General features: G+C 61.7%; 4 protein-coding genes across 10 annotated transcripts in view; 1 reads left to right on the forward strand and 3 right to left on the reverse strand.

The window, feature by feature from the left end:
* Nucleotides 1-26,780, forward strand: part of LOC309448191 (small ribosomal subunit protein eS10) — a 242,828-nt gene that overhangs the window by 9,127 nt on the left and 206,921 nt on the right. The gene's annotated exons all lie outside the window — the stretch shown is intronic.
* On the reverse strand, nt 2,803-6,872 carry FANCE (FA complementation group E). 2 transcript variants are annotated; one of them, XM_082069233.1, is made up of 12 exons: nt 6,557-6,872; nt 6,213-6,444; nt 5,307-5,934; nt 5,180-5,224; nt 4,813-4,872; nt 4,591-4,707; nt 4,390-4,513; nt 3,785-3,860; nt 3,621-3,687; nt 3,408-3,533; nt 3,214-3,308; nt 2,803-3,081 (listed from the first exon to the last, which is right to left on the reverse strand). In XM_082069233.1, the coding sequence occupies exons 1-12, from the start codon at nt 6,585-6,587 to the stop codon at nt 3,078-3,080; spliced, it is 1,605 nt and encodes a 534-aa protein (XP_081925359.1). In that variant the 5' UTR covers nt 6,588-6,872; the 3' UTR covers nt 2,803-3,077. The 2 variants fall into 2 exon arrangements, with proteins under 2 accessions (XP_081925359.1, XP_081925358.1); XM_082069232.1 differs by having other exon boundaries at nt 4,591-4,734; nt 6,557-6,870.
* Nucleotides 6,900-11,760, reverse strand: LOC309448039 (putative E3 ubiquitin-protein ligase makorin-1). 2 transcript variants are annotated; one of them, XM_082069240.1, is made up of 8 exons: nt 9,848-11,760; nt 9,244-9,363; nt 8,839-9,134; nt 8,501-8,592; nt 8,172-8,392; nt 7,832-7,942; nt 7,636-7,759; nt 6,901-7,545 (listed from the first exon to the last, which is right to left on the reverse strand). In XM_082069240.1, exons 1-8 carry the CDS (start codon nt 9,916-9,918, stop codon nt 7,390-7,392), a joined length of 1,191 nt encoding a protein of 396 aa, XP_081925366.1. In that variant the 5' UTR covers nt 9,919-11,760; the 3' UTR covers nt 6,901-7,389. The 2 variants fall into 2 exon arrangements, with proteins under 2 accessions (XP_081925365.1, XP_081925366.1); XM_082069239.1 differs by having other exon boundaries at nt 6,900-7,545; nt 9,244-11,760.
* On the reverse strand, nt 11,901-26,309 carry PPARD (peroxisome proliferator activated receptor delta). Of its 5 annotated transcripts, XM_082069235.1 has the most exons (8): nt 26,264-26,309; nt 22,717-22,800; nt 15,698-15,932; nt 14,889-15,040; nt 14,083-14,221; nt 13,333-13,535; nt 12,610-13,063; nt 11,901-12,227 (listed from the first exon to the last, which is right to left on the reverse strand). In XM_082069235.1, exons 3-8 carry the CDS (start codon nt 15,831-15,833, stop codon nt 11,980-11,982), a joined length of 1,332 nt encoding a protein of 443 aa, XP_081925361.1. In that variant the 5' UTR covers nt 15,834-15,932; nt 22,717-22,800; nt 26,264-26,309; the 3' UTR covers nt 11,901-11,979. The 5 variants fall into 5 exon arrangements, with proteins under 5 accessions (XP_081925361.1, XP_081925360.1, XP_081925364.1 ...); XM_082069234.1 differs by lacking the exon at nt 26,264-26,309 and having other exon boundaries at nt 22,717-23,952; XM_082069238.1 differs by lacking the exon at nt 26,264-26,309 and having other exon boundaries at nt 12,610-13,060; nt 22,717-23,949.

The raw sequence follows: 26,780 nt of genomic DNA on the forward strand, positions 1-26,780 counted from the left end.
CTGAAAGCCAGACTGGCACTGTCACCCTCTGCCTTACATTCTTATATATCCTCTGCCTTTGCTTAAAATACAATACTTTCTGCTCAAAATCTCCTCCATTCCCCCCCACACTAAGGGTGCAGTAAGAGGCAATGCCCCTCTGCAAATCAGCTCATTCACACGTCTAAAAGCCTCTAAAAGCACCCAGGGATTTTTATGCATTCTTTTTTAACCTGGGAGCGCTGTGACTGCAATCCGGGTCTCACGGGCCTCAGACAAGCGAAAGGAGCCCAGCTGCGCACAGACCTGTTTGCCGGGGAAGGACGCCGGGAGGTCTCTGGTCCGGGGCGGCGGGGGCTCTGCCTTCCCCTCGCGGTCCCGGCAGCGTCCCCGGAGCTGAACGCGCCGCTCAGATCGCAGGGACCGCGGTCATCGGATTATCCACCGACCGGAGGAAAGCTGCTCAGACCGACGCTGGCTGCTGCTGCTGATGTGGCAAATGTGAGTTATTAGGTCTGTGCAGGGGGCCCAACCATAAAGCAACACCCCAGCCCTCCAGCAAACTCATCTTCATGTAGCCCTGATCTCCCCAGCTGACAGGGACCTGGCGGCCACCAGACAACACGGGGAAAATACAGTTCTCTTATTTGATTAAAAGGTTGTTGGCAAAAAAACAAAACAAAACAACACAACAAAAAGCCCACAAACAAATAACAAACCAACAGAGGAGAAAGAGGGGTTTTGCTTCTTTTGGTTCAGTTTTAAATTCCAGGTTGGAAAAAAACAAACCCAGAAGGCTGCTGAGCCTTCCCCTGAGCAGTTCAGCCTCGCATCTGGGGGTCACAGCCACCACATCTCAATGCAAAACTGCACCAGCAGGTTGGGTTTTACAGGCACGTGATGATCAGGTTATCACTGCAACGTGGTCACCTCCAGGGAGAAGCAGCGTGGCCGCAGCAGCCCAGCGCGGGCGGGAGGGGACACAGCGCCTGCCTGCGGGTTTGGACCATTTCCAGGGCAGCCGCCGAGCTCAGCCCTTCCCAACAGGCACTGGAGCTGCTCCGGCTCCCGCGCAGCGCTGGCGCTCAGCACCAGCGCCCACAGGTGCAGCACTCGCCCCTGCCACCCAGCGGGGTCCCTGCTGCCAGTGATGGCACCAAGGGGCGCTTAGAGAGCAGAGCAGAGCGTCTGCTCGTGGGCTGGTTCAGAAAGGTCCCCGTGGGAGGATGAGGAGGCAGCAGAGTGGACAGATAACAGATAAAATTAATTTCCTTAAAGACAAACAGCTATTAGGCCAAAAAGGGAATTCCCCTCCCTACCATGAAGAAGGTAAATCTATCCAAACAGAAGAGGAAGCAGCTAAAGAACCACTGTCAAATATCACAAGTATATGGGCTGAAAATGATACAGTGCCTTCTACATACAGCCCGGGAAAGCTCCACGACGAACGCCCAGCCCACCCACGTCACCAGCTCTGCTGAGGAACCACAGCACGGAGCAGCCCAGCCCGGCTCCCCGGCGCTGCCGCACAGGGCTCTGAGCTCCAAGACCCGGTGATTATGCCACATCCACCTCTCTGCGCTGTGCAGGCCGGATTTTAGACTTCTTGAGGGAGTCGAGAGGAGTCAGAAGTCCAGTTTTCTGTGCGGTTGGTACCGACCACCACACAAACAAGCGTCTGCCCCGGTGTGTCTGGTGGTTCCAGGGTTTGCCTCCGTTACCGTGCGTGTACACCCAGAGGAGCCCACAGCACACGATAAGCTGCAGCCAAGAGCAAACACAGGGCTAAGAAGTCTCCTTCCACAAGCCAGCATAATGGCCCCAGCAGAAGGGGAACCCCCCCCTGCGGTTTGTGAAGCCGGTCCCTGCATGACTACTGTTTCTTGCAAAATCCACGTAGGCTGGCCCAAAACACAGCTCCCAGTATTTCCAGATCAGCTGGAAGCGCAAGCTGCACATGGCAGCCGAGAAGGGCCTGTCCAAGGGAGACCATCGCCGAAAGAGCCCAGGAGCAGCTGCGAAAGCTCCAGCGCCCGTTGCGCTGCTCGGCGCCGGCGGCGGGGCAGCCTGCGGGGCTCTAGCACCAGCGCGCGACAGCTGCCCGTTCTTCGGCAGGGACATCAAGAAGCTGACAACCAGGTGAATTTCGGAGACGAGACTGTCCTTGCTCATCTTTATGTGACTGACAACCAGGCAGAGCACGGGGACAAGGACACAGAGGTCACTTGGTAGAGGCTTTGCAGGGAAACTGCAGAGACTGCAGCCTGCTGCCTAATAAAGCTAGAACAGCGGGCTCAGACCTTGACAATCAGGGCACAATTTCTATTTATGTCACATTTTGGGCAGCCATACAATAACTCCAATATACTCAGCCACTAACTCACTGCTATGCAAATATATCAAGCATTTGGCTCTCTCCCATCTTTATCTTTCCAGCCGTCTGACCAGAAGGTGCCCAGACCAGGTTTCCAGTGGGTGTTTTCAAGGACAGAGGGTAGAAATTTGGGAACGGTCACCCCATAGCACCTAATTACCTTGCACTGGGAAGCATCATCATCACCACATTACAAAACAGAAATGTGACATAGACAGAAGGCCCTGGCCAAACAGAGAAAATGCAGATTTAAATAAGAAATGTCAAGTTTAACCAGTTCTTCCTCGAAACCCCTCTCCCCTGCTATTCAGTAGTGCTAGGCTGTGGCTGGACTCATCCTGAGGGGCTCTTCCGACCAAAACGATGCCGTCTCTCTAACGCGTGGCTGCCAGGCTGCTGCTGCAGCGAGGAGGGGCCAGACACACCAGATCAGACCAGACCCAGGGATGACCGGAAACACGGTCCTTGTTTAATCAAGAAAACCACCGGGGCACGCGTGGGGCTGGGACGACGCTGAGCGATAGCCCAGCTCAAACCGGGCTGGCCGGCGTTGCCACGGGGCCCGGCAGCCTCAGGCGCTCCGTGCCGCAGCCCACGCTCGCCCGGTGCCTGTTGGGTCTCCATGGCACTGGTGAACCCTGGCGAGGGACTGGGCTGCAGCTGCCACCATCTTCACGAGCATCCTCTGTCCCAGGAAGCCATCGCTTTGCAGTGCCTTTGGTGTTCACCTGGGAAGAGGGAAAGAGAGACACCGAGAAAAGGGAAACCCACCGCCACCCCCCGGCACGTGGTGGTTCCCCAGCACAGAGCAGGAGCATGGAGGCTGCTGTCCCCATGAGACACCCCAGCGCCCGCCTCACCTCCCTCCTTCCAGCACAGCCTGCAGCGATTTCTTCAGAGCCGCGTTGCTGCAGCCCAGAGCAGCAGTCAGACGGCTCCGGTGCGCTGGGGTAACCTGGGATGGAGAGGAGCAAGATTCGGCCCTGCCAGGAGCCCACCCGAGCCCCCGGCAGCCCAGCCACCAGCGCACAGACGTGCAGGGCTCTGCTCCCACCTGGCTCTGGTACGTGGTGAGCACGGCCATTACCAGCTTGGCATAATTCAGCGATGTGGCAAAGGCTGGGGCCTGTCGGCACAGGGTCAGGACCAGGAGATCAAAGAGCTTGAGAGGCAGCTCCTCCTGCACAGAGCCATGAGTAGCGAGACTGTCCTTGCCCTGGAGCCGCTGGAGCTGGCAGAGAAAGCTGGGGGAGCAGGGGCCCCTCACCTGCCGCCCCAGCACGGCCTGCACCACCGGCAGCAGCTTCTCAGACAGAGGCACCTCCAGGACCTGGCTGCGGAAGGTGAAGAGGAGCTGCGGTGCTCACGCAGCCTCGCTGGAGCTGCGGAGCCGCCGGGCAGCGGCAGAGCCGGCACGGCGCCATCGCTCACCCGAGCAGCAGCCGCACGCCGTCTGGCGCCAGGCACTCCTCCACGAGCTCACACACCAGCTTGGTCTGCTCAGCACCTGCAAGGGAAAGCAGAGGGGGCAGAGCCTCCAGACTGCCCAGTCCATGGGGACACGCCTGACCCTTCCTGGCACCCCTTCTCACAGGGGTACACCCCAGAAACCACAGCGTGCCCCCTTCTGCTGTTGGGGATAACCCAGCTTCTTTACCCAACCGCAGCAAGGGTTTAATTAGCACCAATCCTAAGAAAAGGGGATGCTGCTGCAGCAGAGGTCCATGCAGGACCCCTCTCATGCCAACAGGTCCTTCTTGGGGCAGTTTTGGCCCCAGCGCGAGGAGCTGCCAGGAACCCTCCAGTTCACGGAGAAACAACAGCTGTCCTTTGGGAGAAGCGATGCTGGAACCAGCCTGGCCTCCTCTCCCCCTCACCTGTAAACCCACCCGCAATCCTAACTCCACCTGCCCAGATACAACCAGCACCACATTCTGGGTGATAAACGCCCCCCAGGAGACAACACTGCAGCTGGGGCTCCCCTCCCGCTGGGGGCAGCTCTCGCCCCCCGCCGTGTCTCCGCGAGCCCACCGCACCTTCCCCCGGCTGCCGCAGCACCGCCGCCACCACGACGCCGCAGAAGGGCTGGTAATACTTGGAGCAAAACGACGCCAGGGCAGCCACGAGGTGTCGGGAGGGCGGGTGGGTGAGGGACCGGACCTGCAGACGGAAAGGGCAGGAGGTGGGGATGCGGAGGAGGGAACGGGGGTGCAGGAAACCTCCGCCCCCACACTTACTCGCCCCAGGAAGAGCTGCTCTGCCAGGACGGCCGCGCTGGCGTAGCTGAGGTCGGGGCTGAGCGCCAGCAGCCAGCTGCAGAAACGCAGCAGGAGGTGCTCGGGGCACGTGGAGAGCTGGAGGAAGGAGCACAGCCCCTCGAGCTGGGGACGGCAGAGGGACGTTCGAGACAGCCGCGGCTCCCGCGGCACTGCTGGCGCACGCAGGACGCTGAGGCTCACCTGGCCGGGAGAGCAGCTGTTCAGGACACGCAGCTCGGGCGGGACGCTCAGCTCCGGGTGCTACAGGGAAACAGGGTCCCTGAGTAACACATCAAACAGAGCAACCCACAGAATACAGCTCTGGGGCTTTTCTGTTCCCCGCGCCGCCCGCCTGGGCCAGCACGGAGCCCGCGGGCTGCCATCACACAGCAGATCCCCGCAAGGCAGAGGCAGGTGTTAGCGCCCGAGCCCAGAGGAGGTGGCCATGGGGCGCTTTACTCTTCTCCAGCCACCCCTGCGAAACCCACCTCCCACCCCTCTCCATCCCTTCCGGCATGACCCCGGTTAGACCATCAGCTCCAGAAGAGAGACAGAAGAAACCACTTACGCTGGATTCCTTCTGCAGCAGCATTTTCAGCCTCGGTCCATGCACCTGGGGAAAATGAGGTGAAGGAACAGAAATCGGATTGCAAAGGCTCCCTGGCTGGAAGGGGAAAGCAATCCCTGCGCAGTACCTGCAGAAAGGACTGGAGCTCCGCTGCCAGCTCCGCCTGGGAAACCTTCCCGGGGCCGCCGGCCGCGTCCTGCTGGGAGCTTCCCTGAGCCGCTCCGGACGGGCTCCGAGCAGATCTGTCCCCCCGAGGCTCCCCAGGCACCTCCTCTTCCACCCCTGGCACATCCCCGCTCTCCTGGGCTCCCGGCGGGTCAAATGCTGCCTCCTCCAGCAGCGGCCTCTTCCCCACTCTCCCCTCGTCCAGGCTCCCCTCCAGCACCTTCTTGCGCTTCCCACCTTGAAGCGCAGAGTCGGCCACATCACCAGTGGCACTGGGCTGCTTGCTGAAGCACCAGTTCAGTTTTCTTTGCCCCTCTGGCTTGTTCCGGGCAATTCTCCGACACAGACACCAGAGCTGCTGCTGGCACGGTGCAGACAAGGGGAGGCGAGGTGGGGAGCACGGCTCTCCCTGCGGCCCCCGCCGGAGCAGGTTCCCCAGCGCCCGCACCCAGGGGTCCCCGCGGGAGTCCCGCTCCACGGCCCGGAGCAGCCGCGCGAGGCCGCTCCCCGGCACCGCGGCTTGCACCGCGAGGAGCAGGGAGAAGAGGTTTCTCTGGCACACGACAGGGAGCAGCAGCAGCCGCGGTTTGCTGGAAAAGGAGAGAAAAGGTAGAGATGACAGGTCAGAGCAAAACCCCGAGTCTTTATTGCCAACCTGCCTCATGGAGCAGAGTCTAACAGGACAGGAGGCAGCAGACGCCTCCGCCAGCTCGTGCAGACACAAGCTGGAAGACCTGCAGGTCCCTGCTGCGATCCCGACTTCGCGTACGGACCGTTGCACAGCGGGAAGATACACAGTGCAAAACGGGGCCCGCAGGGCGCCAAACCTCCCACAAAACACCGAGCTCAAGAAATGCAGCTGACTCACACGGCCAGGGCCCCCCCCGGCCCCTCCAGCGCGGGCTCCTCGGCACACAGGGCTGCGATGAGCTGCTGCCAGGAGAACGCTGGCCCTGGCCCCTCCAGCGCCCGCTGCAGCAGCCGGAGCGCGGCCAGCGGCCCGGAGCGGCCGCAGAGCGCGTGGAGCAGGAGGCGGCACGGCCGGTCCAAGCGCTGCAGCCAGGGGGGCTCCATCGCTGCCGGGGGGGCTTCACAGCCACCTGTAAGCACATCGTGGCAAGCCCAGGGCTCATGCGGACAGGGCCGGCCGAGCTCCGGAGCGAGCCCGGGGGTCTGACCAGCAGCAGCTGCAGCTTCGGGGGCCGCTCTCACCTGTGCGCGGCGGGTCCGTGGTTCCACGCATCACCGCAGGGTGCAGAAGCGCTGCCGGGCCGGTGATCACAGCCGGGCCGGGGAACCCGGAGCTCCCGGAGCGCCCTGGAGCCCTTCGGCTCACAGCTCCCCCATCACCATCTCCGCGCTCCCGGGGGCTCCCGGCCCCGGCGAACCTGGGAGCGCAGGGTGCCCGGTGCCCCCCCCGGGACCACCCGGTGTCCCCCGCGTTCCACCCGCGGGACCGGCAGCACGCGCCACTTCCGGCCCCGCCCCCTAGAAAAGCGCGGCACGTATGCAAATCAACCCCACGTGCAAAAGTTACGCGCCATGCAAATGAATCCTTAAAGGAAAAGCGTACCCCCCCGACCCAGCCCAGGCAGCGGAGCCCGCAGGCAGCGTTACGTTAGGCAGAACATTTTATTTGGCTAAAAGCAGATTAAAACAGCCCCACAGCTGCCCGGCTTCCCCCTCCCCGGCCCCGTGGGTGTTAAAACCTCCCACTGCCCCCCCAGCTCCTGCGAGGTCCCCCACAGGTGCAGAGTGCGGCACCACCAAGGAGGGGAGGGAAAGAGAAAGGGGGGACTGTGCCCCACTGCCCAACACCCCCAGTTTCCTGAGGATGTGAGACCTGCTGGGGGCTCAGTCATCGACACGGGGGTGGCTGATAAACACCAGCCGGACTGTTTCCCACCCCTGCACCACCCTCCGTATCCAGAGCCCTCCAAACCAAGAGTGGGAGCAGCTAAACACGACAAAAGCAGATGCCTCCCCCTCCCAGAAGACATTTCCTCACCCTTAACAGCACCCAGACCCACAGGGGATCTCATGGCTTAGTCAGAGTCACTGAAGTTGGTGAAGAGCACCTCGTGGCCATAACTTGAGTAGTGAAAGTCCGTGTCCAACAGGGCCAGCGTGAGAGCCCATTCCAGCATGCAGAGCTCCTCATCCTCCTCCTCAGAGCTCCCTGAGGCAGAAGGGCTGAATTCCTGCAGCACAGGAGAGGGGATGAGCCCTGGCCCCCAGCCCCATTGCACGGCTACACCGCACCCAGCCCCGGGACACGCCGCCCCGCTTACCGCGGGCACCCGGAGCCGCTGGCGCCGTGGCGGCCGGCCGGCGGGCAGCTCGTGCAGGTAGATGCAGTCTGACCCGAACGGGCAGCGGCCGCGGTTCCGGACGAAGAACTTGCACCTGATTTTCCTGCAGGATTCGAAGCGCAGGCGTGAGCACAGATCCCGGAGCAGCACAGGACCCGCAGCGCCAGGCACTCACCCTGTCCGTGCCTTGAAGGTTTCGATGAGCTTCTCCTTCTCAGCCCTGTCCGAGACCCAGTATTTGTGGGGGATGTAGTAACTGGAGGTGACCCGGCACTCTGGGCAGGCCCTGGGCAAAGGCAATGGGTGCAGGTGGCTCTCCCGAAAACGGAGCAGGGAGCACAGGCTCAGCACCCACTGACACAGCCTCACCCAACATCCCTATCCCAGCTCCAAAGCGCCTGTTCCTGAAGTGAAGTTGCCACAGTCCCAAAGCAACACCACCAGACCCAAGAAAGGATTTCAGGATGCAGAAGCGGTGATGGTGACCACCCTGCCATGTCCCTGTCCCCACTCACTTGATGACTGCGCTCTGGAAGTCCTGGCTGCGGCGCCACTTGCGGATGCAGCCCACGCAGTACGCGTGGCTGCAGTTTGGGAGGATCCCGAAGAGCCGCTCCTCTGGCAGTGGCTTCTCGTACACCCGGTCCATGCAGATGCCGCACACCACGGCCGCACTCCGGGCCCTCAGTGCTGTGCTGGAGACCAGGGCTGCTGCAGCGCCCGGCTCTGCAGGGACCTGCAAGCAGAGCAGCGCAGAATCACAACCCCTGTCTCCGCTGCCCCGGCCCAGGGGACCAACATGGCACAAGGGGACTGCTCAGCCTCAGGGGACGCCCAAGCCCACCTCTGCAGGGTCGGTCCCCGTCACAGCCCCCACCGCTGCCTCGCCGGGGTCAGAGCAGTTTGGATCCAGGCGCAGCCCGCGCGGCTGGGAGCCTGCAGGCAGGAGAGCTCTTAGAGGAGAAAAGCACATCCAGCCCCATCATCAAGGAGACAGGCTGGCTGCTGGGAGAGCACAGGCTTGGCAGTTAAGGTCCCCACCCTAAAAAAGCTGCTAAGAGAGCTTTGCACAGCCCCAGCTGGGCCCTGCCTGAGCTGGAGGGAGGATGATTTGGTCAAGAGCAGGCACAAGTACAGGATGATCCACCGTGATCATCCCAGTATCCTCAGCTGCACACCTACCTGAGGCACCCTGAGCTCGTGCAGGGACGAATTCTCCACCCATGGCCCCATAGGGGACATTATCAGGTGCTGGGATGTTCTCGTCTTTCTCTTCCGCCTCCGCACTTGGGAACTTGAGGGCCATGTACATCATGCTGGGGACAGGATGGGCCACGCTGCGCTGGGCTCCCCCCCAGCCCCTGGCCGCAGCCACGGGCACACTGCCGGGCCCTGAGACCCAGCGGCTGTGGGACACGGCGGGCACAGGACCATAGCGGGTCCCCACCGGCACCGGCTCGTCTCGGATGTGCTGGTAGCTGGAGGGAACCAGGGACACACAGACAGAGGGTCCCATCAGTCCAGCATGACACCTGCTGGCTCCCAGCCCGTCCTGGTGGCGCCAGGTCCCTCCCCGCTGCTCCTCACCTGCACCGCTCCCCGTAGCTGCAAAACCCGCCCTGGAAGTACCGGCAGATCGGCGCTGGCTTTCTGTCGTGCGAGAAGCGGCAGTTCTGGCCCCATTGACAGGATCCACGGGCAAAATTCCTGCCAGGCGGAGAAGCCCCACGGCCGGGGTCAGACCGCTGCTCCTGGGAGTAGATCCTGCTCCATATGGCCTGGGTGGGGCCATATTTTTGGAGCCCCCAGGGCTCCCCCTGCCCCATCCAGCCTTATCTCCTGGCTCAGTGCAAAGCAAACAAAGCCCAGGGCTGGGCCCGACCGAGGGGGCTCCAGCAGCCGTTGCACGAGCCTGGGGGCTCCCCCCAGGGCCGGGGGAGCACAGAGACCAGCCGGGGTGTACGGAGCGCTGGGGTGGCCCCCAGCTCCCCGTGGGGACACGAAAGGGGCAGAGTCCTCGGCTGGGGGCTGGCGGCGAGGGGCTGCCGGACCCTCCAGCTCCGGCGCGGGGGCAGCCGGACGGGGGGAACGAGTTCCAGGGCATCACAAACCACCCGGTCCCCGCAGCCCCATCTCAGCCCATCTCCCCCAGAGCTGCTCGCAGCCGCCCCCCCGCTGCAAACCGCGCTACCTGCACACGGGTCTCGGACACCCGCCCCGGGCCCGGAACGCCCCAGACGCCACCAGCGAGCGCGGCTCCATCTGCTCCGGCCGCCGAGGGGCCAGGCGCCCTCCCGGGGCTATTTATGGGCGGTGGGTGCAGCCGGTCCCACCCCGGTGACCGGCCCCACCCCGGTAACCGCCGCCTGCCCGGCGGCCCCGGCGGCTTAACCCCCGCCCCGCCGGGCCCTGCGGGGCCCCTGCGGCACGGGAACGGCTGGGGACCCCGCCAGGGGGACCGGGGGCTGTGGCTGCGCCCCGCAAACTCCGGGCTGTCCCCGCCCCATCGCGGGGTGTCCCTGGGAATCACGACAACCCAGCCAACCCCACCGTCTCTGCGGGAAACCCTTCCCCGCCAGCCCCCAGGGAAGTCCCGTCAAGAAGGGCCGGGTGCTAAGACGTTCTTAAATATTTAGTTCAGGTTTATTTAAAGTCAAGTCAGTTCGCGGACACTATATTATTAAAAACACGTGGAGGTTTGTACTTCTAGCAAAAATATACATTTCAGTTTGGGGTTTGTTACACTGATGAGGAGGGAGAGCAAGAGGCTCCCCGGGGGACGAGCGCTCACGAGCCCCACGCGTTGGCCGCGGCGGGTGCCACCGCGGGTTTGGGAAGGACAACCCCCGGCTCCGCGCAGCACCCGAGCGCCCCCGGTTCCTTCCCCGAGCGGGCTTCAAAGTGCTTCAGAAACGGTCATTTGTAACACTCCTGCGAGGCAGGGAGGGGAGGGGGCTGGGCAGGCAGGGGGCAGGGAAACTGAGGCACGGCCAGGAGCCCGAGGGCGGCAGCAGGGGCGGGTTTGGGACCAGCCAGCCCTGTGGCGTGCAGGGGAAGCCCAGAGCTCTTCCCCTGTGGGTTTTGAAGTAGTTATTGCACCAGGGAAATCCGCTACCCCGAAGAAGAGGAAAATAAAATAAAACTAATTTGTTCCCACAACCCCTCCCTGGGAAGATCAGTGTTTTAATAAGGCTGCTGGGGACACGGGGGACCGCGAGCTGCAGACGGGGAGGTACTGCTTTTCGGGACAGACACCCCCGGCCCGGGAGGGGACGAGCCCTTCCCGGCTGTGCCCCCGCCGGCCCCGGTGCCGCGGCCCCGCGCCGGGTCCCGTCCGGGCAGCGCCGCCGCGACTCCCCGCAGCCGCACGGAGCCCCGGGCGGGCCGGGACCCGCAGCCGTCCCCGCGCTCGGGGCGGCGCAGGAGAGGGCACCGCAGCTTCCGCCCGCTGCGCTCACCCAGGGGCTCCTGCTCATTGGGGGCATCCCGCCCTCTCCCTCCCTTCTGTACAATCTGGCATCTGCGCCGTGTCGCGCGGCTGCGCCCCGAGCAGCCCCAGCCCTGCCCTGGCCCTGCAGCCTTCCCTGGTCACTCACGCTGCTCAGAACAGCCCGGGGAAGCAAACAGATTCCGGCCTCTGCTCTGAAGGTGACTTTTCATGAGTCAAACTCTTTCCCTCTCCCCTCCTCATCCCTCCGTCTCTTGTACCGAGGCGCCGGGTCCCTGTGAAGCCGGGGCACCAGGAGCAAAGGCTACCACACGGCTCGCACCGTCCCTCTGGAGACAGGAGGGGAACTGCAGCTGAGGGTCTGGGCCAGGACAGCCCGACCCAGCTTCAAATGCTCTGGCTTTTCTTTGGAAAAGAGAGAAACTTGCTTTTGTCACACTGTCCCAGGCTTCCTGGCTCAGGACTACAGCTCCGGAGTGCAATAAAAGGAAGAAACCAGAGACACACGGTAAGCGCTGTTGCTGGCCCCGCGGGACACCCGCACCGTGCCCGGGCCGCCTGGCGACCGGAGCGTCCCGCACCGTCCACCCGGGACACGTAGAGCGGGCAGCCGCTCCAGAGCCGGGCTGCGGTAACGGACACAGGAGCTTACGATTTGCCTTTGTAAATCTGTTAGTGTGTGTTAACGGAAGCCCTGGCCTAGCAGGTGGTGGCTGCAAAATCTTACGGCATCTTGACCTATGTACCATACATCAGGGTCACGTAGAAAAGAGTTTCCAGTATAAGAAATGGAAGACACAGGGAAACGTTTTCTTTGTTTTGTACAAAAAGTCTTGCTGGGAATCCATGGCTTCGTTCTCATAAATAACAGGTCCTTAGTACATGTCCTTGTAGATCTCCTGCAGAAGTGGGTGCAGAGATGTCTCTGTCTCTGTCTTCTTGATCTTCTGCACCAGCTGGGCGTGCTCGGTCACGAGCTGCCGCAGGTCGGCCATCTTCTGCAGCAGCTTGGGGAAGAGGTACTGGGCGTCGGGGTGGTTGGACTGCAGGTGGAACTCCAGCACTCGCAGGATGTTGTCCTGGATCTCCTCTACCTGCTTCACGTTCACCAGGCCAGGCCGGTCTGTGGAGAAGAAGCACGGCAGCTGTAGCATTACGGTGTAGCCCTCCAAAGCACACGCTCCTCCTGGGGGAGGGAGACAGGGACTGCAACCCCCCCACTGCGCCTCCGCCCTCGTCAACTACACAAGGGGTGAAACGTGCCCTTGGACAACACATCCCACAGCACGCTAGAAGGAGATGCTGCTTCTACACTCCTTGTTCTTGGTGCAAGCTTGCGAGGCGTTCCCACCACAGAGCAGCTTTGGTTCTGGAACCGTTCAGCTCTTCTCCTGTCCCTCGAGAGGCCCCTGGCTGCTGCAGCGCCGGCTGCCGCGCCCCAGCCCAACCGCCCCGGGCACCGCAGCACTCTGCCCAACACGTGCACGGCCCAGAGCACCGCTCACCTCCGCACAGGATAATGGCGGCCACAAACAGAGACAGGTCACTATCATCCAGCTCCAGCGCATTGAACTTGACAGCAAACTCGAATTTGGGCTCCATGATCTCGTTGAAGGGCTTGCGCAGGCTACGCAGGAACTCACGGGTCACAAAGCCGTTCCCGTTGGCCACCAACAGCCCATCCTTGTTCATGATAGAGGCCAGCATGGCGAAGATGGCCTCGTGCACCCCATACTTCAGCAGAGTCACTTGGTCGTTCAAGTAGAGGCCCACGAAGCTGGGGATGCTCTTGGCAAACTCGGTGAGCTCCCGCACGGTCTCCACCGTGGTGCACTGGCAGCGGTAGAAGACGTGCACCCCGATCTCCTTGTAGGGGGGAATGCCGTTCACCAGTTGTTTCCACACCAGCCCCTTTTCTGCCTGCCACAGCGTGTCCATGTCGTGGATCACAAAAGGCTGCTTGAAAAAGAAACGAGCAGTTAGGAACCCGCTGTGGGGACTTGAGGTACCAGCCCTGCCAAGGACAGCGGCGCTCGCTGTCAGCGCCCGGGCGATCTGCATCGGCACAGATGTGCGGAGCGGTGGGGCAGGACGCGCAGAGCCCCACGGCTGCGGCTGGGACGGGCGTGCGGAGCAGATCCCGCAGGAGGGGGACGTGCAGCGTCTCCCCAGGAACAGCCGCCCCGGGGTTTCACAGCCAACCCCGCTGGCCCCAGGAAGGAACTTACTGGGGTGCTGCTGGCCTTCCCGGTCAAGATACCTCTCGCCTTCTTTTTGGTCATGTTGAAGTTTTTCAGGTAGGCGTTGTAGATGTGCTTGGAGAAAGCTTTCAGGTCGGCCACCTGGGGGTTCTGGCAGCTGATCTCGTTGGCCGTCAGCCCCGCCACCAGCTTCCTCTTCTCTGCCTCTGGCATGCGGCCAAAGCGGATTGCTGCGGTGGGGGACAAAGGCAGCGGGTCAGGACACTGGGGCGACCCCCGGACAGCGATCTGCTCTGCGGCGCAGACAGAGGTCTGCTAGAACACCTGCGCTACACAACGTCCTGCTTCTCCAGGGCTCAGCTCCCCCGGCATCGACACCTTCCTGAGCCAGCGCAACCTCACGCAAAGCTCCCATCCACAGCTCTCTGGGCTCTTGCACAAAACCTGCTTCCCACAGAAACACCTTTATTTGGCCAGGAACAAGATGGTTACACCTGAAGTTAAAAAATCCCAGCACAGATCAGTCTGTGTGTCCAGCTCCCTCTGGGTCAACCTGTAAGGGAGAGCCAAGTGCGGACAGCCAGCCCGCCAAGTGGGAGCAAACAGCCCCTTCTCGTACGCAAGAAGGGGATGAAGAGCCAAAGGCTCAAAGCATTGGGTTAGAAAGACAATCTCCTAGCAAGACGAGAGCCACAGGATAAAGCAAGCTCCATACAGCCTCTGTATGTGAACCTTCACAGAAGGGCAGCCAGCTCTGGGGCCAGAGGTGACACTCACCGTTATGTGACATGCCCAGCGAGAGGCATTTCTGGAAGCGGCAGTACTGGCACTTGTTCCGGTTCTTCTTCTGAATCTTGCAGGTCCTCTCGCACTTCTCGTACTTCAGCTTCATGCGGATTGTTCGGCGGAAGAAACCCTGCGGGCAGGTGGCACAAAGGGGGACGTGGAGCAGGGGGACAAGGGGACAGCAGTGTCAGCAGCTGCGGTTTGGGACCAGGCTGGTTTATTATCGCCAGGAGCCTCACGGAGGCTCAGCTGGGCGGGAGGGGAGCCCCGGGTCCCTTGGACATGAGCAGGAGAGCTGGTGGGGACCGCGCAGGGCAGCGCCGCTCGGCGTGTGATACTGGAGCCGGCCAGCAGAGAGGGGTGGAGGAACGAGCCGCGCCAGCCGGCCCTGGGAACGTCTGGCACGCCGGGGAGCTGACGCAGCCCCGCTGGCATCTGCGCTGGGAGAGAACGGCAGAGGCACATCCAAGCTGTGGCCAGTGATCCCAGGGGATAAACACACAGCTCGCTGCTGATCTGCAGCATGAAAAGCATCTCTAAAGCAAAGTCAGGGTCTCTGTGGGGATAGATGGATTTGCCCTACAAAATAAAGCATGAAGAGGTAAGATTTTGGCCACAGGCATCTCAGCTGCCTCCCCCAGGACAGTATTTGTGTGCCTGTCTCTGCGCTCCACGCTCTCTGGACAGGTTGCAAATGCTCCTTTATTGTAACAACTGCTCGGTGCTCAGTCAGTGAGCTCCCCGGGGTCCGCTCTGCGCCTGGCACCGCGGAACCAGCCCTCGCAGGGCGCGCGTACCTTGCAGCCCTCGCAGGCGTGCACGCCGTAGTGAAACCCCGAGGCCTTGTCTCCGCAGACCCTGCACTCCACGTTCAGCGCTCCCAAGGCCATCTCCTCGCAGCCCGTCTGCAGCTGGTCCGACAGAGAGGGAGAGGAGCTCTGCGAAAGGTCTGCACACACAAAGGGAAACGTCCTTCGTGCAGCAGCCACCGGCCCAGGGTCGTGTCTGACTCCTCCAGCGCTGGGGCTGACGAGGGGTCTCCAGCGCTGTCCCGGCCGGCAGTGGAGCTCTCAGAGCTGCACAGGCTGCAGGCACAGGCCATGTCTGGAGCCAAGCGTGTGCCCAGCAGCCCAGAGACCGATGCCGATTCCTCCCTCTGGCACTCGTCTCTAGGCAATGAAAGCCAGCCAGCACATTTTATAATCCCCAGCTGGCAGGTGGCTGGCACCGGGCTGCCCAGCTGGAACGCCTGGGGCTCTGGAGGAGCTGCTTCAGCAGCAGCAAACCTCCCTCAGCTCCTACAGTCACTGAGAACTCCACAGAGTGGCCCGGGAAGCGTTCTCAGGCACCCTGTCAGTCCTCTCGCTCTGGGCCACAAAGTTACCTTCCTCTTATTTTAATTTCCACCTATCTCCCAGCCCACTGCCAGCAGCTGTGCACTGACCACAGAGCAAGAAATAAGCCTCTCCACGACTTGGCTCTCGATGCGTTATTTCACAGAGGGAAGAGATTAGGACAAGCCACACTCCACTCGCAGCTGAGCACGCTGCCCAGAGGCCACGGTGCCTGGCGCGGCCGGCACAGACCAGCTCCCGGCTCCGCTCACCTGTGTAGCTGCTGGAAGGCAGCGAGTTGTCTGGTCCTGCACTTGGGTCCGAGGCTCCGCTGGCCACCATCACTGTCTTTTCCTCTTCCTCCTCCTCTTCCCTGACCTCAGGTACTTCCTTCTGTAGTTGTTCCATAACTGATCACCCCTCCGTGCCAAGACTGCAATCCCTGTCATAGCTCCGGCATCATCCGCGTCTATCTGAGATGGACCCTGCCAGGCTGTTCCTGCTGGCCTGGGGAGAGAGAGACGCGCGCGTGAGCTCCGAGCGTCGGCCGAGCACCGCGGCGGAGACGAGCACGACCGCGGCGGAGACGAGCACGACCGCGGCGGAGACGAGCACGACCGCGGCCTTTGCAGGTCACTGCGCGCTGGTGTCAACGCTGCGGGACTCAGGGAAGCAAAAGCTCACTGGAACCATATTTAAAGACAAGCCCCCAGCCCGTGTGAGCCATCTACAAGAGCAATGGCTTCCTGCCGGCCCCGCGCTCCTTCTTGTTGCAGCGTCTGTGTTTATTTTCACTCCTCGTGTTGTAACTGGCCCCGGTTCCTCTGCCAAGAGCCGCCGGGCTGAACGTGTTGCTCTGCGCAGCTGCCACGGGGCAATCAGCGCGATCCCGACGGCCGCACAATCCAGCCACTGTCTTAATCCCAGGTTTCCTGTGGGAGGAACGGCCCCACGCTCCCCCGCCCCGCGCTTCCGCTCCTTGTTTGCCCAAGTCCATCCCAAATAGCCCACATAAACCTCAAGCTGTGCAGCGATGCGTCGCCAGCACCGTGACCATCGCGGAGCTGCTCCCACCTCCCCCAGCCGCACCGATCTCGCCCGAGTGCCCGGCTCACGCTGCAGCGCCCGGCGCCCGTTCACCTCCAGATCCTGATTCCTCAACTGACTCCTGCTCGAGTGACTAGTATCTCTAGCCCAGTTTATGTAGAGTTGCACCCACTTCCTTAAAGGAGCTACTCTTAAGTGGAGAAATATCCACCCGAGCAGGCGCAGAATCCAAGCTTTCAGCAGGGAGCCGCCGTCTGCAGGCACGAGTTAGTGCGCAGCCTGCGGGACGGAGCGCCGGCGCTGGCACAGGGCACTCGCAGGCACCTCGCGGCGCGGCGCCGTCGGAACACGGTGGGCACGTCCCCAGCGCATCCCCAGCGTGCTGCTCCCCACCGCCGGCCTGCTCGCGTGCTGCTGGGGCGACAGCGACGCTGTGACACGCAGCTTGCTCCCCAAAACCCACCCAGGCAGCCCCAAACGTGCGCTTGCAGTCGGCCTGTCTAGAGCCGGGCGTGCAGCCCTGGGAAGGCGCCGCAGAGGGCCAGATGTGCTCAGACAGCAGCGCTGGGCTCCAGCTGCCCACGTGCGCACAGGCATCGCGGGAAGGATCAGGGCTCGGTCAGATCCCACCCTTCGGGTGGCTGGAGGGTCAGAGAGAGAAAAGCATTTACCAGAAGGCTCTGAATGTGTTGTTTTAGTATCTCCTTGCAGGTCAAGAGTACAGGGGCCTGGGCAGGGAAGCTGTGGGAGCTGTTTGCACACCTGCCTTTCCCTCAGCCCTTCCCCTGTTTTCTAAACAACAGCAACAGAGGGAGAGGAGGAGGAAAAAGGGCAGAAATTCCTGCCCGGTGTAACGAGCCCCTTTTTGCATTCAGCAGCTGTCGCATTGCAGCGATGGAAAGAGAGGATGGAAACAAGGACAGGGACCATGAATTCCTTCCACAGCTTCTCCAGAGAGTCCAGCAAAGCTGCTTCCCTTCCTCTTCCCACAGGATGGGACGAGCAGAGCGCAAGCGCCTCGAGAAGCGCGCTGCCCTGCCCCAGCCCCGCTCCAGAGAGCCCGGAGCCCCGGAGCTGCCGTGCAGGGGTGTGTGCTGGCTCCGGGCTCGGGCAGGCGCTGCGGCTGCCGCGCTCCACACCGCAAACAGCACAGGGCAACGAGTTTGTCTTTCCTAAAAGCAGGAGCTGGCATCTGTGCCAAGCTAAACCACATGGCGGGAAGCGGGGGAGAGACGTGGCACAACAGAAGGGGGAAAAAACCAAGAATAAAAGTTAAAAAGAGACAAATCTTCGGCGTGGATCCCCTGCAAGAAGGCCGCACTTCTCCAGAGCCCAGCAAGCCCCAGGCCTCCTCTGCCAGCCGGCAGCTCGCTCCCTTCCGGCCGGTGGACCGGCGAACCCCGGCGGCCGCGGGCAGGGGGCGTCTGTCCCGCGGGGCGGCGAGGCCGGGCAGCCCCCCAGCCCGCGTCAGCCCCGCGTGCAGCGCGAAGCGTCACGGGAACAGGACGTGCGCTTCCACACGGACAGCCGCACCGCAGACAGACAGCCGCACGGTGAGAGCAAGGAGGTGCTCGTCCTTAGAACATCATCTCTAAACAAGGGGTAGTTGCACTGGTGGTGAGCTCAAACGAGGTAAGTTCGGTGTGCTCGTGGGGTGGAGAGAGGACATCCGCCGCCACTCCCCTCCAGAGAACACACGTTTGTTTCTAATACCTTTATAGAGATGGGACTGAGCAAGTCCCGCTGCAGTCTGGAGCACCAGCGCACGAGGTCTCTCCCGGGAACACGGAGTTTCCAGGCAAAGCAAAGTGCCATAAAAAGGTCCAGACCTCCTAAGGGCCAAGTCACAGAGCTGATCTGCTCAAAGCTGTTCTTCAAGTTACTGCAAAAGGGGTCACCAGGAATTGCAAAAGGAAACCAGTTCACCGTGGGAGCAATCCTGGCTTGCACTTCCATTCCTCTGGACAAAAATATTAGCCACATTCACAGTCCACAGAGGTGAATCCTTCGGAACGGGTGAGATGAGAACTCAGCCCTCTGTACGGCAGCACATAGTGAATACACAAACAAAAACCAAACTGGACCCATTAAAAAATGTGGTTGCTGCTTGTCTGCCGCCATTCGCAGACACCCCTTGGGCTGCCACCGCTTCCCATGTCGGCCGACCGAGCACCAGCCTCTGCTCCTCCTACTCGCCAGCTACTACTAATAAAAGCCGAACAAGAGCCAAGCAGATGCTGCAACACAGGAAAGGTAACTAAGCACACAAAACAGGCGAGAGAAACACTGGAAACGTGTTTGTTTCTGTTCCTGGAAGATCAATGTACCCCCTCATTAGCTAATGAGACCTCAGCAGCATCTACAGCGCAACTGCGTCCTCCCTTACTCAAAGTCCTGGCCGCGAGGCCGCTACGAGCAGAAATAACCACAGAATCATAGAAACACCCTGCTCCGTGCATGTCCCCCGCGTCCCCGAGCTGCCCAGCGCCGCTCCGTGCATGTCCCTGCGTCCCGCAGGCTCGAGCCCCGCGAGGGGGCAGCGGCTGCTGCCAGAGCTGCTGATTACTCAGGAACGTGTGACAGAGGGTGCAGGAGGTTCACTCGCTCGCCCTCAGTGGCCATTGCTTGCCAAATGAATCACGCACCCACTGCGTGTTTACCTCACCCACTTCCTGGACACTGAGGAAAAAAAGAGGTTACAAAACTCGCTGGATTCTTCTCTTTTTGTACCACAATTGATGCTGTCCGCGACGCTACGTCACAGTATTTTGCTCCAAAAGGACCTTCCTGCTTTTTCACGTGTGCTGAGGTGCCAGAGGCATCGCAGAAACAGGAGCGGATCCGGCTCCGGGCAGGGACCTGCAGGCGCGTGCGCCGGGCCCGCGGCCGCTCCGCGCTGGGCTGTCTCACGCGCTCCCGCGGCCGGCGGGGCAGGTGCTGGGAGGGTCAATGTTCCTGCAGGAATCGTGCACCCCTCCGCAGTGAGGGGCTGAGCGGTTCTCAGCTCTCACCTGAAGCCCCGCTTCATCACCTTCAGCAGCTGCTGTCAACCCCCGTAACTCCACTTCCTTCATCATCAAAAACACCCAACCAAAACCCCAAAAACAGCCTCAGGACTTTGAAAGTGCTTCCTTCCTGATCCTTTCCTTGCAGTATTAGCTCACGGAGACGGCATGTTTTGGAAGCGCAGAGGAATACGTCTGTGCCAAGTGTCATTGTTTATTCCCGTATTATGGATTTTGACACCTGTTTGCAGTCACGCTCGCAAATCTGGCGTCGCGGGCCGCAGGTCAGCGCACCACGCTGCTCGTGACCACCTCCTCCTGTCGCACGCTCCTGTACGCAGCATTTCCAGGATTACTTTCAGCAAACCAACTGGCATGGCTCACGCTGACCGATATTTGTGCTTTGCTGTCACCTCAGGACAGCCCAGAGCACCCCGGGGCAGGACGAGCAGGTGGGTCTGACCCTCCGCAACCGGGACCACGGCCAGGAAACGCAGCTACCAGGAAGGTGACACCGCCCGGGCTTCTCAGAGCTGGAAACAGCACAGGAGTGTTGCTATTTGAGAAGATCATTAAGGCCGGCGGGAGGGAGGATCATCCTCACGGCAGCCCAGGGCACAGCGGAGGCAAAGCTCTGGAACACGGCTGCGAACCCGCGCACCCGCTGGGAGAGACGTGGAGCAGCTCGTGTGGGGCCGCAGGGACCGCTCGGGGGCCGCAGGGGTCCCACGTCGGGACCTCCTGTTCGTGCTCCATCACCAGCTCTCCCTGCCAGCGCCAGAGAAGCCGGCTGGGATCCATTCCCCTTTCCTTCACCATCCCCAAGGCAGGGGCTTGGCCACGCACAGAACTCATTGAACCTGTAAGCTGACGCTTTCCAAAACTCTCCAAGTCCTCTCGGGTGTTACTCCAGGGCACCGGGACCCCTTGTCCTCCCAGACCTGAGCAGGACACGTGGAAGGATCTGGTTTCAGGAACATCAGTAATTATAGAACAGGGCTGACGAGGGAGGAGCTCGTGGGAACGGCACTAACGCTTTCCAAGGCAAACGGCGGGCACAGGGCGTCACGGGCTCCGAGCAGAATTCAAACGGAAAACCAGGAAAGCAGCGACTGGGCCGAGCTGTCACGGCCCACGCCACGGCGGCCGTCCCCCCGGTCCCGCCGAGCCTCTCCGCACCAGGCGCCCGTCGGCAGCACCGCGGCTCACACTCAACTTTGTGCGAACGGCCCATCAACGAAACGCTTCCCTGTCAGCTCACGCGGGAAACCTCACCTGCCCTTCCAGCCACCACAACCGTTCCCGTCTCCACTCCACATCTCTGGTACGGGCTTGGACGCACGTGTTTTGGTGTTTGCTGTTCCAAGTCCCAGTTCCCAGACCAGGGCAAACCAGGAAACGTAGCATGAGGGCAACGATCCTGGTTACCCTGGGCATACGGGGCTGCTGCTGCCCGCGGCCTCAGAGACGTGCTCGGGCCGGACCAGCACTGAGAACCCGTCGTGTTTCTGGCCTGCGCTCCTGTCCCGCCGCCTCCTGCGGTCAGGGCTGCCCTGCACACCACGGGCTCCGAAAGCCCGTCCGCGGGGACCCAGCAGCACCCGCACACCCGCACGTCAGAGCCCTTGCAGAGCCGGTGTGGAAGACCCAGCCCAGGCGAGCTCGGATGTTCACCAGGTCTTGGCCAGGCCTTGGAGCACAAACATTTCCCAGGCGCTTTGATCAGAGCAGTGAACAGCAGAGCGTTTCAAGGAATCAACCTGAAACCACAACTCGAGCCGGTTCTGCTCTGAACCCTTCCTGCAACCAAGCCGGGCTCGGGGAACGTCATACCCAAGCGTGTTTTTTTTGGGGAAGATGCATTTCACAATCTCCTTGACCAAAAGGTTTCATCTCGTTCTGCTCTACACCCTGATTTGGAAACGCAAGTGCATCTCAGAGGACGAAATTTAAAAAAATCGTTCTACAGAAAAATCTTATTACTCATTGTGGAAATCACTTCTGCCTGTCCAGACTTCCCCAGGTTCTCCAGAATGATGCAGCAGTGACAAGCAGTGTATCTCCAAACAGTGACACTTGAGCAAAACAGAGACTGCTCTGCGGCACAGCCCGACCAACCCGCGGGCACCAGCGATGCAGAGCAAGGGAGCCAACCCAACTCACAAAATGCACCAACGCCTCGGAACTGCCCCGCCGGAGCAAGCCAGGCTGGGTCTGGCAGCAAATAACCGGTCAGGCATGAGCACGGTAACGTCATCTCACCCAATTAACAAACCATTTGCGTGTCAGGTCCCGCTGCACGAAGGAGCCCAAGAACCGTGTCGTGCCAATTCCTCAGTCTCTAAGAACATTTGCAGATCTCCAGTTCATAATTCAATAGCCACAGACAAAATATTCCCCGAAAGGCAACAAGACGTACTGTACAAAAATACATATTTGTCAACAGGCAACATGCTAGAGAGACGGAAACCATTAACACGAGTGAGCAATTCTGCACAACAATGCTCTTGTGATCAGCAAAGCCTCATGTGGCTCGTTACAAAATCCTCCCCACACGCTGTGAAGATCTTGGAAGTCTCTGTCCCAGATGCCAGAACAGAGACAGGACAACAGTGGCACAAACGTGACGCAGAAAAGCACATCCTGCCCGCACACCCCGGGCGCGCCGCGGCACACGCGACCCACGGCCAGCGCTGTCACCGGCCACGCGCGGCGGCTGCGGCACGGCGGCTGCAGCGAAGGCTCTGGGCATCGCCCCACGGTCTGCGGGCAGGACCGGGCACTGAGCGGCTCCAGAACCCCCGTCCTGCCGCCGCCGCGGCCGCGCGGCTCCGTCCCGTCGGGCGACAGGGAGAAGAGGCGGCGCCGGCGCTGCTGCCGGACTGCGCGTCCGCATCATCAGGTGACCGGTACCACGTACAGCCCCCGGCCCACGTGCCCTCTCCACTCCACAACGCCAATTTCAGTCAGCAAATAACCAAGTATTAAGTTGCTATACTTTGGCTCAGAAGAACAGGAACTCACAACATAACTCCTAAGCATAATCCATAAAGATTGTACTCAGAAACTGAACAAAAATAAAGCATGGAGTTTAAATATAAAAAGAAATGTAAGGTGTAAGCTCATGGACAAAAGCGAAACTTGCTGAAAGCAAGCCGCACTTCCCGGGTTCTTCCCTGTCCCAAGGTTTCACAGCATACGCAGGACAGGCGCGCTGGTAGCGGGAAGGGAAGCGTTACCTCTGCGGAGCAGCCGTCCCCGTCCGCCGGGCGCTGGCAGCCCCCGCGCAGCTCCCATGCCAGCGCGGCCAGTGCTGCAGCGACCTGCAAGAGAGCACAGGGCGAATTTCCACGGCTGCGCTGAAGGCCAGATATTTATGCTGCTGGGAACGCTGGACGGGGTCCAGGGACAGCTCTGAAATTCAAACACACGCTCCCTCTGCCGCACGCCGGGACCACGGGCTGGGCGACTCCCCTGGCGCCGGGGGCGGGGGCCGCGGTCGCAGCCGTCCCCACGGAGTGAGTCCCCATGGGACAGCCCCGACCCCTTGCCAGGGCTGGAACACCAGGATGTCACCTTTGCCTTAGGTCACCCCCGGCCAGAGGCCGACGACCTCGAGCTTTTATGACAATGTGTGAATTTGATACTAGAAAAAGGTCCATAAGGTGCTTTGTTTACTCAGCTTGCTTAATCCACTTTCAAGAGGCTGCCAGAAAGTTACTGCAATTTTAATGAACTTCCCTCTCAGGTGGTTGAAACTTAAGGATTCGACAGAGTTCGTTCACTCTTCTTGGTTTTCCTGATAACTTTGCAAATAAGCCTTGTACTAATTTCAGGCTCAGGAGAGCAGTAAGAGACCAACGCTGAAAAAAAAAAGGCTTACGAGGCTTTGAACGAGAGGGCATGGAGAAAATATGTTCTATTTTTAGACACAGCTATGCAGACTAACTGGACTAACATATTAAACAAAGATGTTGTGAACACGATGGGACGTGAACCCGTGTACCCTCCCTGACACCGGCTCCGCCGCACCCCCGCCGCGCCGGCAAAGCCCCGTTCGGCGCGGCTGCCCCGGGACGGGACGGGACGGCCGCGAGGCGCCAGCGCCGCCCCCCGCGCCAGCCGGGGCTCCTCAGGGAGTCCGTGACGCTGCAGCCTTCGGTTTCACAGCAGGACATTAGAGCTGCAGCAGGTTTCTCATCCCCTCTCTCCCAAAACAAAACATAGCCTGTCTGAACACCCCAAACAAAGTTTTCTTTAACCTTCCTGATGAGGAACAATAATAACGTCATGACAACCCCACTGGAACATCAAGAGCGGCCTTTCCTCATCTCCACCAGCAATAAAGCCCATCCCTGATTCAGTAACCAAGTGTAAGGTTGACACTGTCAACGAGGACATGAATCACACCCTGAGCTCGCTCGCGTTGCAGGTCAGAGCGCTTTGCTGCTCCCAGAGATCTGAGAATTAAACCTACATCACTGGCTCACCTGCTCCTGCTCGCAGGCAAATGCCAGGGCATGTCCCATCGCCACCACCCACAGCAACGCTGCCCCGCTCAGCAGCGCGCGAGGAACCTGCGGCACGTCGCTCCGAGCTCCCCCCGCACCCCCGCTGAGCTCCCCCCGCACCCCCGCTGAGCTCCCCCCGCACCCCCGCTGAGCTCCCCCCGCACCCCCGCTGAGCTCCCCCCGCACCCCCGCTGAGCTCCCCCGGCACCCCCGCTGAGCTCCCCCGGCACCCCCGCTGAGCTCCCCCGCACCCCCGCTGAGCTCCCCCCCGCACCCCCGCTGAGCTCCCCCCGCACCCCCGCTGAGCTCCCCCCGCACCCCCGCTGAGCTCCCCCGGCACCCCCGCTGAGCTCCCCCCGCACCCCCGCTGAGCTCCCCCCGCACCCCCGCTGAGCTCCCCCCCGCACCCCCGCTGAGCTCCCCCGCACCCCCGCTGAGCTCCCCCCGCACCCCCGCTGAGCTCCCCCCGCACCCCCGCTGAGCTCCCCCCGCACCCCCGCTGACACCGAGGAGGAAACGCCCCCTCAGCTCAGCCCGGAGCAGTCTGGGCCAGGACGGGCAGGGGATTCTCCGCTGAAGGCAGCAGGGAGCTCACACCGAGGAAGGGCGGGACAAGGGCCAAGCAGAGACCAGCAACAGGACATGGGCTCTTTGGCCAGCAGGTCCTGAGTCAAGACACCAGCATCGCCACCAGCCTTGGGACCCCGACCTACGGGGCGGCCGCAGCTGCATCTGCCTCCCACGCTCAGATCCCTCTGCCACAAGACACTGCCCGGATCCTACAGCACGTCCAAAGCTGCCTCCCTCGCTGTCCACCCACGGGCAACTTGCAGGGGCTTCCCAGCACGTGGGGGCTCAACAGAGCGACTCCTTCCCACCAGCACGACGGCGCCTGGTGCGCCGGAGGCTCCCACCACAGCTGTCGAGGGGAAGGTGGCCAAGTTACAGCAGCATGCTGCTCGAAGCCATGAGACACCATCCAGCCGACAACAGACCGGTACTTCGGGAAAAGCACAGATGGGATCAGCACGGGGGGCGTGTTCCCTTCTGCTCCACTGAAAAGCCGCATCTTGAGCTGCTTTTCCTCTCTGTGCCTGGATCTTCCATCCAGGGACACTAAAACACACCTACCTTGTAAACAGATTTTGAACCTTAATTCAGTGGCTTCTGCAAATAGGCTGGAGGTTCTCTGATCATAAACAAATAGGGCTGTTAAACATCTCTTGAGGTGGAGTCAGCACACACAAGCTTCTGAAAGTATAGCAAGGCCAGGAGGCCTTTTGATCACACGAAAAAGGGGAGGTCAAAACTCATCTGGGGAGAAAGAGTTTGATGGAACAACAGGATCCTTGTTGGTTATAATAACAGAGCTTGGAGCGAGCCAACAAGGAAGGAAAAAATGCAGCCTGCTGGTAGGACAAAACAAAGGAGGGAAGCAGGAGGTGAAAGAAAATGAGGCCTTTTGCTTCAAGGTCCTGCCACCTACTTCTGCCTGCTCCTTTACCTTTCACCTGGGAGTCTGTAAGGGCTAATTAAGAGTCACACTCAACCGAGCCAGCATGCAGGTACCACCTTCCTGCGCTGGCCACGAGCGTCCGCAGCGTGGGACAAGCGACCTCGAGCAGAGCTCTCAGTGCCTCAGAGCCACTAAAGACAGCCGTGCCCCTGTTTTACAGGTTGGAAAGGGACAGCATGAAAAGTCAACACCTTTTATCTGGGATCTCCAGCAGGGCGGGAGAACGCGGAGGTTCGGGATGAGAGAGGGGCCCTCAGAGCCTCTCCCCTCGAGAAACCCCTTGCTGATGGATCCTGGTGGATCCGGACCGCCCTGCTGCTCCCGCCACGGACCCCGCAGGGCCCCGCACCAGCCGCCCAGGCCCGCCGGCCGGTCCCTCTGACACGCACGGTCCCGCAGCCGGTCCCGCCCCGTCTCCCCGCAGGATCGAGCCCCCGCACCCTGGTGTCACCGCACGCCTGCCCTCCCCGCCCCCTGGGAGCGCAGCCCTGTGTCACCAGCGCTCCCTGCCCGCCCCACGCCCCCAGAAACCGCTCATGCGTCCCCAAAGCGTCCCCAGCCTCACCCCATCCCTGCTCCTCGCGATCCTCCCCCCGCCTTGTCCTCGGGAGGTCCCGTGTCCCTGTCCCCACACACTCCTGTCCGGGACATGTCCCTGTCCCCTCCCCACTGTTCCACAGCCCTGTGTCCCTGTCCCCCCGCCCTGCCCCCCGCCCCGCGCCCCACAGCCCGGGGCCCGGCCGGCGCGGCCCCGCTCACCTCCCGCCGCCGCCGCCGCCGCTCGCCCCGCGCGTCACCGCGCCCGCCCTGACGCCACCGCACACCCGGCGCCGCGCAGCCAATCAGCGCGGCCGGGACGTCCTGGCCGCGTCACCACGGCAACGGCCCAAGCCCGCCCCGCCGCGCCCCCTGCCGGGCGCGGACGGCGCTCTCTCTCGCCCGCGGCGGGCGCGGGGCCTCATGGGAAATGCAGGGGCGGGGCACAAAATGGCGGCGGCGCCGCGGGTGCTGTGGCAGTCCCGGGCAGCGGCCGCTGTGCTGAACGGGCAGGGAACAAGGCTGGGACCCGGGCCCTGCGGAACCATTGCCACGCGGCGCCGGGAGCTCCCCGAGCCCTGTCCCGGGACGCGCTCCACCGGCACCCGCAGGAACGGCCGCTCTCGCAGTCGGGCCCCGTGAGAAACAGTTGTAAAGGCGCTGTAAGAACGGTGCGGGAGGAGCCCGCGGGGCGGAAGCACATGGCATCTCCCGACCAACCGCAGCGAGTCACGTGAGC

This window comes from Streptopelia decaocto (assembly GCF_964273445.1).
Source record: "Streptopelia decaocto genome assembly, chromosome: 19".
NCBI lineage: Eukaryota > Metazoa > Chordata > Aves > Columbiformes > Columbidae > Streptopelia > Streptopelia decaocto.